General features: G+C 34.8%; 1 protein-coding gene across 1 annotated transcript in view; it reads left to right on the top strand.

The window, feature by feature from the left end:
* Positions 1-13,619, top strand: part of TER94 (Transitional endoplasmic reticulum ATPase TER94) — a 258,536-nt gene extending 244,917 nt beyond the window's left edge. The window contains exon 19 of the mRNA XM_090414459.1: positions 12,869-13,619. Within this exon, the coding sequence (XP_090270585.1) occupies positions 12,869-12,971 (103 nt within the window). The 3' untranslated portion in view covers positions 12,972-13,619. The remainder of the gene's footprint in view (positions 1-12,868) is intronic.
* Positions 13,620-15,302: the final 1,683 nt, after the last annotated feature.

Here is a 15,302-nt window from a genome sequence, read left to right on the forward strand (position 1 = left end):
TCATTGTATTTGTCTTTTTATTGCTGACCTTCATACCATATCTATTACAACAGTTATTCATTTTAGTCAAGGAATCTTGAAGACTTGTAGTGGATTTATTTAGAAGTATAACATCGTCAGCATAAAGCAAAGACCTGACATTAACATCTCCAATTTTGATATCATGTTTAATACCACTTTCCTTCATAATGTGATCCATATAGATAATGGATAACAGAGGGGATAATGTACATCCTTTTCTCACACCAGATTTAGCAATAAACCATCTTCCTGTACTTCAATTCTAACTGCCGACTTACAACTCTAATAAAGACTAAGTATTGCTTGATATAATGCCCCCATTGACACCATATAACTGTAGCGTATTGAATAGCTTCTCTCTCTCTTGGCACCTTGTCATATGCCTTTTCCAGATCGACAAAACTTAAATATAGATCTTTGTTATTTTCCCATGCTTTCTCAACAGTTTGTCGTAAAGTGAAGATCTGATCCTAACAGCCTCTATTTGGCCTGAATCCAGCTTGTTCTATACCAAGCTTTCTTCCACAATTCTTCTCAACCGTTTCTCAAGTATATTGCATAAATCTTGGCAGGAACACTCAGAAGGGAAACACCTCTGTAATTCTCACATTCAGTTTTATTTCCCTTTTTATATATGAATGCTATGAGAGCTTACTCCAATCATCAGGAATTCGTCCCTCTGTCCAGGCTTTCTGAACTATGCAGTGCAGCCACTGTAAGACTTCTATACCACCATACTTCAACATTTCTGGTCGAATATCATCTACTCCTGCTGCCTTTCCACATTTCAAGCCTTTGATGGCTTTTTCTACTTCAAGTATGGATATGTATTCCTGACTGTATGCCTGTTGAGTGTTTTTTCCCACTGTGCTGTCATTACTGCTTGTTTCATTTAGCAGTTTTTCAAAAGTAATTACTCCATACTTCAATGATATCTTTTTCTCCTGTTTTCATGTCACCTTTATCATCTCTAACTCCTTTTACAGCACTCTTTCCTCCATTTCTAAGCTTCTTCAACAACTTCCAGAATATCTTACCACCTTCTTGATATTTATTTTCTATGTTCTTACCAAAGTTTTCCCATGACTTTTGTTTAGCTAGTTTTACACAGTGTTTAGCTTTCTTACATTTGTCTCTGTATTCTCTAAGAGCACAAGCTGACTTATTTGCCAGGAAATTTTGATATGCTTTCTTCTTTTGTTTCACTGCTGCCTCTTTAATTTCCTGTGTCCAAAATAGAGTTCTGATTTTTCTATCATTGCAGACAACCTCACCAAATGCCTCTCTGGCTGAATCAATCAGAGTTTTTCTTCAGGCTTGCTACTGAATCTCCAAGGTTTGGTTCCTATTCTCAAACTCTTACATTTTTTCTTCAATAATGTTTGTGTATTTTAGTCTACAGTTCACATCTGAGAGCTGCTCAACTTTTGTTCTCTTTAAAACTCTCTTGCATGTTATTCTCTTCAATATGAAAATCAATTTTATCCTTAACAAGACTAAATAGTGATCAATTTCGAATCCTCTGTACACTCTAGTGTCCTGCACCAGGGAGAAAACATCACTATCAACAATAACACAGTCAATGAGACTTTTCTTATTCCTTGTCCTCTTCTCTCCATGTGAATTTGTGCACCTTTTTATGTTGGAACATAAAAATGTGCACAAATGTCCTGAGCAGAAATCCAACAAGTATTTGCTATTATTATTAGCTTTGCTCTTTTCTCCAAATTTTCCCAAAATATTTTTGTATGTCTGACATATTTCCTACTCTGCTGTTTAGATCCCCAACAAGGAGAAACTTTTCCTTTTTCATTGTGTTAGTTGCTTTTTCTAAAACCTCAAAAATTCCTCCACTTCTACCTTAATAGAACCTTCTGTGGGACCATAGGCACAAATAAGTCTCATTGTCCAGTTTCCCATTCTGATATTTGACCACATCACTCTACTTGAGACTGCCTGCCATTCAAGAAGATTAGCCTCGTATTTTGTGTTGAATACTATGGCTACTCCTTCTTTTCCTTGATTGTCATTGCCTGAATGTAACATTTTGTATTTATTGCTCAGAAAGATCTCACCAGTTTTTGTCTTTTTTGTTTCAGTCACCCCTATTATGTCGATCTGGTACTTATCTAATTCCTCAGCTAGCTCCATTTCTTTGCCATTCAGGCTTTGTTCCAGTAGCTGACTTTTCGCTGTTCTCCCTGGTTCCCTGATGAAAACAACGAGGGACTTGTTTAACCCGGCAATCCCCCAGCCGGCATGAAATTTTATGTTGTACCATCATTTTGTATTTTGGTTTAAGCCAATAAGAATACAATTTGGTTCGCTAAATCCCAAATTGCCAACTCATCCTTGTTCGTTCAGTATCCAAGTAGATACCCAACAGGGTATACCTCGAGAAGGTGAGGATTGGACATTAGGTCAGAAGCCCTGATCAGTTCTCCACATTCCTTTAAAGGCTATGTGGAGGTCTCCTCTCAGTTAAATAGCTTTGTCCCTTAACCACCCCATGAAAATACATATCAATGATTATAATTTTAGTTCAATATTCTGGATATATTAAGCTGTGTTAGAAAAGAAAAAATATAATATTCTAGGACTAATAGTTTTTAAGATATCTTTCCAAAACCAACTTCCATGTGTTAAAATTTAAAAACCCAGAGAAAAATCAATTTTAAAATTTATAACTATACTTTTAAATATTCTGTGAATATTTAAAAGCCACCAGCAATATGTGTGTTATCAACAGCTGTTTTAAATAACATATTCATAGATTTTTGCTTTCTTTTTAATTTTTCTTCTTCTGAGGCAGCTTTTTTTGCTCTTAAGCATAGATGTTTATCAAATATCTGAAATGTTTGTAAACATTGTTCACCTATTTTCAGTCCCAGTCTTTCAAATACTGGTAATCTTCCTAGATCACCACCATTAAAAGTTATCAGTGCATCATATACTGCTATTTCTTCTCTTATTTTAGACATATTTATATATATTTATGTTTCTAAATGTTATATTAAAACTTAATTTTTTTAATAAATCTCAGACTGAAGACAAAGCTTTGTAAACACACTTAAACACAATGACAGCCATAATGGTTCTGGTTTTGGTGTTGTAAACTTTGCTCTGATTGGCTTACACAAAGTAGCTTACAATATAGCAATGGTAACAAGAACCAATAAAATTACTTCTCACAGTTGATTTTACTTATGAAACTGATGTTATTAGAGCTTTTAAATCTACATAATTTACTTTTTAAATTTTTTTAATTCTGACAATTACAAGCAAAGTTATAACAATTTGAAGTTTTAATGCGCATTTAAATGATAAATATAAGATAACTCAAAATGTAGGACGTTTTTGAGTATGAAAATTACAGAATGTATTCTTTAGTATATAAACTTTATAATTTTTTTTCTTATTTTTACCTCAAAACTATGATTTTTTGTGGGTACCCTAACCTTAACTTCATAGTAAACTAAAGACTAAAATTAACTAAGCACAGCAAGTGAAATAAATCATAACAAATACATAGAGCAGTAAGAAGACACATTCAATCACTTAGAGTGGGTGTTTTGACTGGGTGATCAGCTGTTCTCAGTTAAGTTTGGCTCTGAGGCAGGGAAGGGAAGGGAGGATTGACAAACGGGTATAGACATGAACTACAGCGCCACGCTTCATCACCCAGTTCTCGGAAATTAATCAGTATCAGTGTTGCCAACTTTATTAGATCTTACAACTTTTGAGCTCTCATGGCTTACCCCGAAAAATTTTACCACATACCCCAAGGGGTATGCATACATCACGTTGAGAACTCCTAATCTAAAGGATAGGAAGACAAAATAATTAAATATTATGCAGCTTCAGCCCCCCCCCCCCGATAACTTCATTTAGGATGACCCATATCAGATGTTTGTTTCTGTACCTGTTTCGTGTGAATCCCAGTCATGAATGGTTGTAAATCTGTTATGTTAACCACCTAAATGACCACACAGATGAAACATCAAATACAAGGGTGGTCTGAAAAGTTCTCGGCCTAACAATGAAAAAACGAATTTATAATTTCTAAATTTTTATTTTTCAACATAATCTCCCTTAAGACTAATACATTTATTCCAGCGATGCCCCAGCACCATTAGTTTGTCCCTGTAGTGGTTCTCACTGAGATCTGCTAATTACCCCTCTACAGCTGCAATCACCTCTTGATTCAAAGAAAAATGCTGACCTGTGAGGAAGAGTTTTAGTTTTGGGAAGAGATAGAAGTTAGAGGGAGCCAGATCTGTGGAACAGGGTAGATGTTCCAACAATTCATAGTGCAGATCGCTTCATTTTCCCATTTACAAAATACCTTTGTGGATAGGTTTATTGTCCTGATGAAAGATTATTTTTTTCTTCTGCAAACCAGGTCTTTTCTCACAAATTTTTTCATCTAGTCTGGTTATAAGATCAGAATAATATTCCCCGGCTATTGTTTTACCCTTTTCAAGATAATTAATAAATAAAATGCCTTTAGCATCCCAAAACACCGATACCATGACCTTTCCTGCTGATGGAACCAACTTTGACACTGAACAACCGGCTTCTGTCCACTGTTTGGATTCTGTTGGGTAATGGTGAATCCAAGTCTCATCCATAATGATTAATCGACACACAAAATCAGTTTTATTCTTGTTAAAATGCTCCAAGCACTGTTCAGGGATTTTCATGCGAGTGCATTTTTGATCTGCTGTGAGCAAGCATGCACCCATCTTGCTCAAAGCTTTTTCATATGCAATTCTTCATGCAAAATATATCCTACATGTTCTTTTGAAATGCCTATAGTCTCAGCAATTTCACGCACTTTGACTTGCTGGTCATCCAATACCATATCGTGCATTTGATCAATGATTTCTGGTGTTGTTGCACTTTTTGGATGTCCTTCACATGTATCATCTTCAAGGCTGGTACAGCCACATTTAAATTTGGCAGTCCATCTCTTAATTGTCGAAAATGAAGGAGAAGAGTGCCTACAAACGTTTATGAACTTTAAATGAATTTCTTTTGGTGTTAAACCTTTTGCAAAGAATTTTATAACCACTTGATACTCAATTTTATCCATTTCAAGGGATGCAGACAACGCTCTTGCTTCAGACAGCTGTATAAAACAAACTACTTGCTATTATGACTTGCAATTTCACCTGGATGCTTATGACAGATGTACCAACTTAGAAAAAAAATCTTGCCGATAATTTTGCCACCTATGGTCAAGGCCAAGAATTTTTCAGACCACCCTCGTATATGTGCTTCGTATCCATATTATTTCTATAATATCCAAAGGTTATATTGCCTTCAATTGACACTTTGCATCTATGTAATTATGGACGTGTATACACGTCAAAGCCAGCAAGGTGGTTAATACCATTAGTGAGCTGTGGGCTAGATAATCCAGAACCCCTATCTAGTTTTTTATAGTTACACATGAAATTCTTTAAAGTCACTGCAGGCCTGCAGTAAGCAAGGTGATGGTATCACACCAGGCAATAAAATTCATGTACTATCCATACCTGCACTGTGATTTGAAAGCAACTCCTTTGGTTGGAAGGTAGGATGAGAGAGAGTTGGAGACATAGTAAGGACAGAAGTTTTCCCCAAAGAACCTTGGTGAGGCACCCGAAAGCTCAACTGCCTTTTGAACAGGAGGTGTGCTTAGTGCATTTGATCCTGGCATAATCTGCTTTAAAATTGTCGATATTTTTGTTGTTGTTATAGTATAAGCTGGGTGGGAGGCTGGAATGTTTAGTTTAAGCTATTGAGTGTATCCTGCATTTTTACCTTGAACTGCTTTGTTACATTTGTGGAAAAACTAAGGCTTGGATATGTTGGGGATTTTGAGCAGAATGGGGAGTAAAGGTATGCATCACAGCAACAATTTCAGTTATTAGTTCAGAGTGGTCATGGAAAAGAAGCATAGAAATCCTGAACATCATCCCATTTGGCACCATTATAGTCTTATAGAATATAAGATTGAGTTTTGCTGGGAGTAAAATCATTGTTTAAAAAAGAAACATGAACAAGTTTATGGTCTGATCTGGCAGGATGAGATTTAATGTCACTGGAGGTGACTGTAAGTAATTGGAGGGAAAGCTGGTTAAGGTAAGGTCCTAGGAGAATGATGAGTTATTCTGGTATGTAGGTGAATGATTTGTATTACATCATTGCAAACATTCATCATCATCCAGTTTTGTCTGAAGTTAGGGAAGGGGAGTCATTCAAATTATAGTTATTGATGATATCTTACTGTTTAGATGCACGAAAAGCATGCATGATGTATATTGTAGAAAGTTTGGGTAAGGTGTAGTTGTTAAAGGAGTAAATATGGACTTTAACAGAAACCCTAAACAAAAAGCTGAGAACAACACAACATCGCATGGAGAGAAGTATGCTAATAATAACATTAAGAGATATGACCTTACCTTGACCAGCTTTCCCTCCAAATACCTTACAGTCAACTCCAGTGACCTTAAATGTCATCCTGCCCGATCTGACCATAAACTTTTTCATGTTTCTTTTTTAAAGAATGATTTTACTCCTGGATAAATTTAGAGAGTTGCAGATGATGTTATGTTAATAGCAGATAATCTGGAAGAAATGCTAAATCATCTAAATGAAGCCTCCAGAGTAATTGGATTAAAAATAAATAGAGAAAAAAAACAAAAATAATGATGAATAAATACATAAACCAAAGACCTCTCAAAGTTGAAAACCATGAAAGATCAAGTTACCTCATATGTATATTTAGGCCAATTGTTATCCTTTGAGAATTGCCAAAGAAAAGAGATTGAACAAAGAATTCACCTTGGGTGGATGGCTTATTGGAAAATGAGAGACATATTCAGAAGTGACATCCCTTTGAGTCTAAAAAGGAAAGCTTTCAACCAGTGCATGCTTCCTGTCCTAACATATGGGGGAGAAACATGGACTTTAACAAAAGCCTTAAAACAAAAAGATGAGAACAACACATCGCATGGAGAGAAGTATGCTTAAAATAACATTAAGAGAATACCTGGATAAGATCTCAAACAGGTGTCATGGATATTGTTAAATACATTAAACAGGCTAAGTGGAGATGGGCTGGCCGTATTGCCAGATGCAGTGACGGGGGATGGACTAGAAAAACAACAAAGTGGAGACCGATGGCTAGGGGCAAGACAAAGAGGAAGACCGAGAAGAAGGTGGAGGGGTGAACTGGAACAAGTTGCAGGAGTGAGATGGTGGATGGGAGAGGCAGAAACCAAGTGGTCTGGGAAACTGTTGGGGAGACCTTCGTCCAGGAATGAACAGAACCAAATGGTTGAAGAAGAAGATGAATAATTGATTCTCATGTTGGACACTTAATGAAATGAAACAGCACCAAGAAACAATTAAAAATGCTGTTTAATTCTTCTCCAATATTTCATCTCCTTCACAGGGACATCTTCAGGAAGTAAAATATGTGACTTTTAACACACACATGCACACAAAGGCAACACAGAACTACATAAAATACATAAGTGAATGACTAGAGTCCTAACTAGGTGGGGTGACTTCTTTGGACAACTGCTGGTGGCCGTGAATATAAATTGGGATTGCTATGTATTAGTGTTTTCCATATTTTGGGGAGTTTTATGCAACCATATTTATTTGGATTAGGCTGATTTTTGAGAGCAGCTTCAAGATTCTAAAGCCAGGCTTTCTCTTCTATGGTGATCTTTTTATTCTATGAGCTGTATCCAAAGCTTGGTCTGCAAGGCCTGATTGATCATAGTCATGACTGCAGGTGTATATTTTATGTTCTTCTGTACAGATGGTTACCAATCTTCCTTTCTATCCATTTTAAGCCAATTTGCAGGAACAGGGACCCACATAAATCAGGAACTCTCTCTTCTCTTAGGATTCTACAGTGATTGCTATGGAAGTAACAGAGGAAGGAATAATTTTTCTGGGCCATGAAGCCAAATAGAGAGCACATTATCCAGATAGGTTTGAATAGGGCTGAGTCAAGGTTTTTATTTCGAAACTACTATGAAAAAATTGGCCAGTGGGGGAGTGAAAGGGAAGAACTGTAGAGGGATATCTGGAGAGAACTTTTTTTTTTAAGTGATAAGGTGTCATTTAAACGAATTTTGGTGAACAGTGATGTCAAAGCTTACTAAGATATTTATTATTAGCTATTAGATTTTCAATAGAAATTTTGAAATGATTAGTGTTTTTTTATGTGTGATATGGTATAGCTAGCGAGGGTGGTAGTTTAAGAGAATTTGCTAATTTTTTGAATAATTTATAGAAGGGACAATCAGTAGCATTTACTTATAGGTCTTAGGGTAGAATTGGATTTTAAGTAAGGCATCTATCTGGGACAGGAACTTGAAGGTTTTTTTTTTTTAATATATATCAGTGACATGTCCATTTAGGTTTGGTGTGCTGTCCATTGGCTTATGCAATCCATGCTACAAAATTCACATTAATTTGACTGTATGATTGCATATTTTATTATATGAAAGTTTTAAGCATGTATAGCATATCAGTGCTCATCTTAATTTATCAATATGTGAGAAGCACAAATGTTTATGCTTCATAGTGAGACAATTTGAATTTTGATATGATTTGTAATACGCACAGAAATTGGGAAAAAGTAATCACTGGGAAATTCTTATTTTTCCAAACTGAACCAACTTGCACATAAGTTCCAACCACCTTCGGCTATAATCACCATGAAAGCTCTGTCAGAAAACGGGACACTCAGTAGAATGTCAACACTGTTTCCCATTGTAAATATGGGCAACAAAAGTTATAAATTATTTATAGAAAATTATATATTAAAAACTTGTCTATAGCGGTGTGAATTGAAGTGTCCCGAACACTTCACGCATGCAAAACAGATGAAACTCGGAAAACAAAAATAGCATCTCATGACAAATGACAACATTCAATTGGATTGGTTGACACAATGACTCTGTGAGCTGAGACACTATTGTCTCAGCTCACACCCTGCTTTGCCTTCTGTGTGGTTTAAAACCATTGAAATGCTAAGAATTTGACCTGCTACACCATCTGTACATCTGTTCAAAGGGCTCAAAGGTGTGTTGCTGCACACCTGGACTATTAACCTGAATGTAATGCAGTGTTTATGCATTTAAAAATGTCCTCTTCGTGAAGCATTAGTATCTTGTGTTTAATTTTAGGAATTGCACGAAGCCAGGAAACAATTAGGGGAATCTTTAACAGGAATAAATGCAAAAATATAATATCAGTGATATTGCTATTCCATGGGTGTGCACTGCACACCTAGCACACTCTGAATATACATCCCTGACATACACACACATATACAAGGTAGTCATGATTAAAGAGATTTTCACAGCCCTTAGCGAAAAATGTTTTGGAAGAAATTCAACCAAACTTGGTGTCAGTACACTCTGGAACATGGGGTTTTTATTTACAGAAGATGAAAAAATTAGTACAAAATTCTGCCACCAGGCAACATGGCACTTTAAGCATGTGGTTTGGGATTAATTAACAGTAATGGCTAGAAGAGAGAGAACAATTCAATTTTTGTGTTTATATAATTTGCAGATGTGTCCTCCTTTCAGATGTTCTAAGAACTGCTTTCTGTGAATGAGATTTTCTACAGTGGAACACAAACAGATCTGCATTAATTTGTCTCACATGCTGCATTATTCTGTCTTTCAAGGTTGCTAAATCAGGAGCATGTCCTTGCTGGACCCTTGTGCGTTACTCATTCCGTGTTCCATGATGGCAGTTGCAACTTCAACTTGTCGAGGAATAATCCATTTGCACCCTCGTCCTGGCTTCACTGCTAAAGCTCCACTATTTTCAAATCATAAAATCATTTTCTAAGATTTGTTATTGCCATTGGACGTTTTCTCCTATCCTTCAAATGCCAGAATTCTTTAAGCGCTGCATTAGTAAAGCTTGGCTAACAATGCACATTCCAGTAAGGTGAGATTGATAGCACTTCAGTCTTATCAAAATGACGTGAATCCATTTCAGTCTTCCTTATATCCACCAACTAGTCTATAAAAAGTAATTAACCAATTTATACCAAGAGAAATTAACCAACACAAAATATTCAAGTAATTACTGAACTGCATTGTTCTTATTTCACGTGTACATATGGAATATATATACACACACATATTATTCTCTAAATATATTGTCAATATTTTGTGTACTATTTATGCTGTGTAATTGTTACTTGTAACCCAGATGAGCTCATGCTCTTGGGTTATACATAGGATGTCATTGTCAATGAATGAGATGTAATGATAATTCAATAAATTAAATTTAATGACTTAACTACTCACCATTGCAACTGACTGTGTCAGAACTTATGAGGAGGATGTAATAAGAAGAAACAGTGAGATTATGCTTATTGCACCAAGTGTCCCTGGTGGCAGAATTTTGTACTATTTTTTATCTTCTATAAATAAAAACCCCATGTTTCAGAGTCAGTAGTGAAGGCACAGTTTATAGTGAAGATGGCAGGTTAAATCTGGAAATAGATAGCAGAATAATCAAAGCTGGTATGGTGGGTAGCCAGCTGAATAAATTTATATGGAATAAGAGAAAAATTGGGCAAAATTGGTGATAGAATTAAACGCTTATATAGGATGACAAGGAATCCTGTGAGGGAAAGTAATGATGTTTTGAAATCAATCCACTTCACAGATAACCTAATTATTTATTAATTTAATATTATATTTATTATGTATTGCCTTCACACCTCTGCTACTGAATCCTCCATCATCAACACCATGGTATCTTCCACCCATAGTTTTTTGTAAATTCCCATAGAAACTCAGGATGGAAAATCCAATTTTCTTGGAGAAAAACACTGGTATCAAAGATTCTTCTTCACAATGAGAATTAAACTGGTTCTTTCCAATGGAAGGGTACAATGTCCTGTTTTTCTTCTCAATTATGACTTTCTTTTTGTGATTGGAACTTTGCTATTTTCCATAGAGGTGTTTGTTACACTTCACTGGTAAATTTGAGCTAGCTATTTGCAAATATTTTCAGTAACTTAAATGATATTTTTTAAATGGCAGTTGTTCCACCTGATAGGTTAGTATGCAAATGTGGAAATAGATAACAGAATCAGCAAAGCTGGTATGGTAGGTCAACTGAATACATATATATGGAATAGAAGAAATTAGCCAAAACACTAAATTAGCTGTATGCAAGACAGTGTCCAAGCCAAAATAAAACACTCGACCAAAGACTAGAGACCACAGGTATGAGAGTCCTGAGAAAGATTAGGGGTGTGAACAGATGGCATCAATGGCAATATCATATTAAAAATTAGGATATTAGGAGAGAACTTGCCACTGTTAGCATCGGGAATGTGTTAGCAGAGCTAATCTCAGGTGGTATGGTCACATAAAGAGAATGGGAAAGGAAAGATTAGCAAACCAAGTGTTCTCTACCAGGTTGGTGGAAAAAGACCCAGAGGAAGACCAAGATATTGGTGGATTGATACGATAAAAATTGCCTTAGAAGACAGAAATATAAGATTGATAATGTCGGAGTCTTGATAGATAACAGATTGATTTTGAGGGAAATTGTTGATAGGAAATTAGTAATGATGTAAGTTCTTCATGTAGTACCTTATTTACTCGAATATAACTCGCACTTTTTTCTCCAAAATTTAAAGTTAAAAAATCGAAAAAAAAAACGAAATTGACATTTATAATTAAATCCTCAGTATTCATTATAATTTATAATTGCTCGCATCATTTATAAAATGAATGCTTTTTAAATGTTAATTGTTAACGTTATTTGCACGATCAGCTGCTCACCTTCATCACACGATATATTTGAATCTTTAGTGACAATGCCTGTAATTAAATTAATTATTTCTGGCAAAATCGTGTTCCAAACTCTCAAAATCCAGTTCTAATGATGGTCTTCTAATCGTAATTCACCCCACGCAATCCAAGATCGAGACGAAATCAATGCTCTCTCTCCCACATTTCCTCTACTAGTTGCTTCCATTTCTATGCATATGATTGGTACGATAATAACAAAAGATCGCACGGCAAAGGCAAGCTGACGATAGCTGAGTTGAAATGCTGATTTTCTTCAATAAAATTTCAAAATATCTGAAACTGCCATAACATTCACTATGTGTGCGAGGTGTATATATATGCAAAACTTTTTATCTTTTTTGTAAAGTAAAATCAGGGGTCTGAGGTATATTGGGCAGGCAAGTTATATTCGAGTAAATACAATACTATCATAATATCCTGTACATTCCTTGAGGGTACATGTCAGGAATTTGATGATGAGGTTAGTATGCCATAGCATATTAGTATTTTACAGTGGAAGTTTAAGAACTGAAATAAACTCAGAATCCTTATATTAGTAACCAAGCACAGTACATCCCCACTAAACCAGGTGGTCTCACAGCTGAAGTTGATAGTCATCCACTGCCTAAAGTCACTCAAACATCAATGTCATTTGAATTCACCACCTGTGGGCTGGAGAGCAAAGTTGCTCTCTGCTCAGGCAGTCAGACTAGTAAAATATTTTGTTAAACCAAGCATTTACAATTCATGATCATAAAACATGTTTTCTGCATTATGTTATAAAACAATTTTAATATCAACTACTTGAAATGGAGTGCTCAGAGAAGCATATGCATTAATTCATAAACTGCTCTGTTGCATGCTATTTTATTTTAATCATTTAATGTAACACTTTCTAGTTCACGTGAGATCTGTTTTTAATGGAAATTTTTTTTGCTGTTTTTTTAATCATTTTAAATTAATTTAAAATTATTAAAAATTAATAAGTAAATCTTATTTATTAGGTTTCCAAGTAATCAGACAACAGGTCCAGGTGGAAGTCAAGGTGGAGGTGGTACTGATCAAAACAACTTTCAGGATGACGGAGATGATGATTTGTATAGCTAAACTAATCCTATAGTCTTAGAAGAAATTAGGACCATGGGGAAATTGGGGAAAGTCAGAAAAACTATTATGCACCCTTTTCAGTCATTCAGAAACTATTTGGCAACAACACTAGAGTCCTGACTGAATTGTTTCCTTTATCCAGCCACGCTGTTATGCCATTGGAAAAGACGACTGTTGATTTAAATAACATCTTCTCTTTGTGTTACTTTAACTGCTCTTGAAAACTGTATATTAATGTAATCATTAAAAGTTTTTAACAAAATTTTTTTTTCCCTCTTCTGTTTAAAAGTGATGGTTATTTATTCATGCTGGTGTGACTTATTAAGAAAGCTTAATACTGGTATAAGTTTGAACAGTTTGTGTTGCATTTAAAACTTATTCTGTCTTGAATATGCAAAACCTTTTATTTTTATTTAGATCAGGCAGATTAGAAAACAACGAAACACTACGCTTTTTATTCAGCTTTAACTTGATGCAAATTTTCATACTTGGGAAAGGGAAAAAAGTTCATGAAGAGAATTTATAACCTTTTTTTAAATACATATTAAGCTATCTTAAGAAAATTCGTTTTACTGAACAATGTTTGCTTGCTTAACTGTGAGATTGACTTGTAGACAACTTCACAAATAAAATGTTTTTGATATTTGATTTTTATATTCATTTGAAATAGTTTCTTATATAGTATTTTGCAAATCCCACCCATGAAAGGTTATAATACATTTTTGAAGCCCTTCAGGCTTTCCATAAGCAAGGTAATGGTCTCACATCAAGTGGTGAAAATATTCTACTGCATAAAGACTTTCATAAGCATTAGTGCCACAGTGGGATTTGGACCTGCAGCTTGTTGGTTGGAAGATATAGGCAACCAACCACTCTGTCAAGTATGTAATTTTATAGCATGTGCAAGTGTGGGCACACGCAACGTTTGTCATGACTGTTTAGTGTCTTAATGTTTTTTTAAAGTATTTTTCAGATTTTCCTCTACAGGGTGTCCCAAAAGTTGCCATACATAGGGAAAATGGAAAACTGTAGCTAAATGTACCTTTATTTACAAAATATTCCATACGTGTTGGCCACCTCTTTCTACACACACACACACACACACACACACACACACACGTATGTATATACATATATACATAAATACAATATAATGTAAAATGTAATATGAGTTAACTTTTCCTATGTATGGTGACTTTTGGGACACCCTGTACATAAAAGCAAGTATATAAAAATATAACAAAACCTTATTGTCCATTTCTCTGTTCATGCAGACCAAATGAACTAATTCAACAAAACTTTGCATGGCTGAGTTTGAATGTGTAAATTTAAACCAAGTTTTCTATGTGACAGTGCAATAAAAAATAGTTTTTCTTTTCTCATGAAGCAGGCACTCCATTTGTCCTGTAGTGAAATATATCAATAATGAATTTATAAGCTGCATAACTTTCAACATGAGCTATTGCACGTGTTCAAGATTTCTACCTGAACAATTAGCAAGTTCATAATGTTCATACGGATGCAGTATATTTAGAAATGGGGTATCAGTTATTTTTTTATCTTGTTTACTTAGTATTGATAAACGTAGTTATTTTATGAAATGTTATTTCTAATCACATCTATTAAATAGATAGTTGCTATATAAAACTTGATAACCATTCTGAACTTTTAGATTACTTTTATATTTATAAATTAGCACAACACTGGGGCACAATAGACAAGTTGCTTGATGACATTTCGTTTCCTTTCTGCATCAGACACTCATTTTTACAGATTGATAAATATGCTTGTATGTGGCATGCGATTTTTTTTTCTCTTTTTCTCTCTCTACAGCCCTTTATTTCTAGCATTAATAAGGAAAGAAGCTGGCATATTGTGCAGGATGAAAAGTTAAACATTCATATACATTTTACTTATTTTTTTATATACTTGTACAATAAATTTATAAATATAAATAAAAATATTAATGAACTATGTTCTCTGCTTAATTTGTTATTCTGTCATCAAAACATCATGCTATGAAGTAGCAATATTAGTAAATCTTTTACTTTTAATATCCTTTTAATTTTCAATTTTTCTTGCTAGCAGAGAATGAATACCAGTACTTAATTTGTTACACAAAAAAATAAAAGTACTGCTGAAGGGTAATTGATATATCAATCTTCACTTGCAGAAAAAACTGGATTTTTGGTTTCATAGCACAAATGTCTGTCTGCATGAGAAATTGAGATAATTTACCCAAAATACAAAGATTAGTTGTAGAGTGAAGATAGAAGTATTTGGCATACCTCCCTATTGCTTCACCTTTGCAGCTGACTGACGATTCTCTTG

The sequence above is a fragment of the Typopeltis vanoorti genome, chromosome 25 (genome assembly GCF_054136105.1).
Source record: "Typopeltis vanoorti isolate ZY-2024b chromosome 25, IOZ_Tvanoo_1.0, whole genome shotgun sequence".
Taxonomy (NCBI): Eukaryota; Metazoa; Arthropoda; class Arachnida; order Uropygi; family Thelyphonidae; genus Typopeltis; species Typopeltis vanoorti.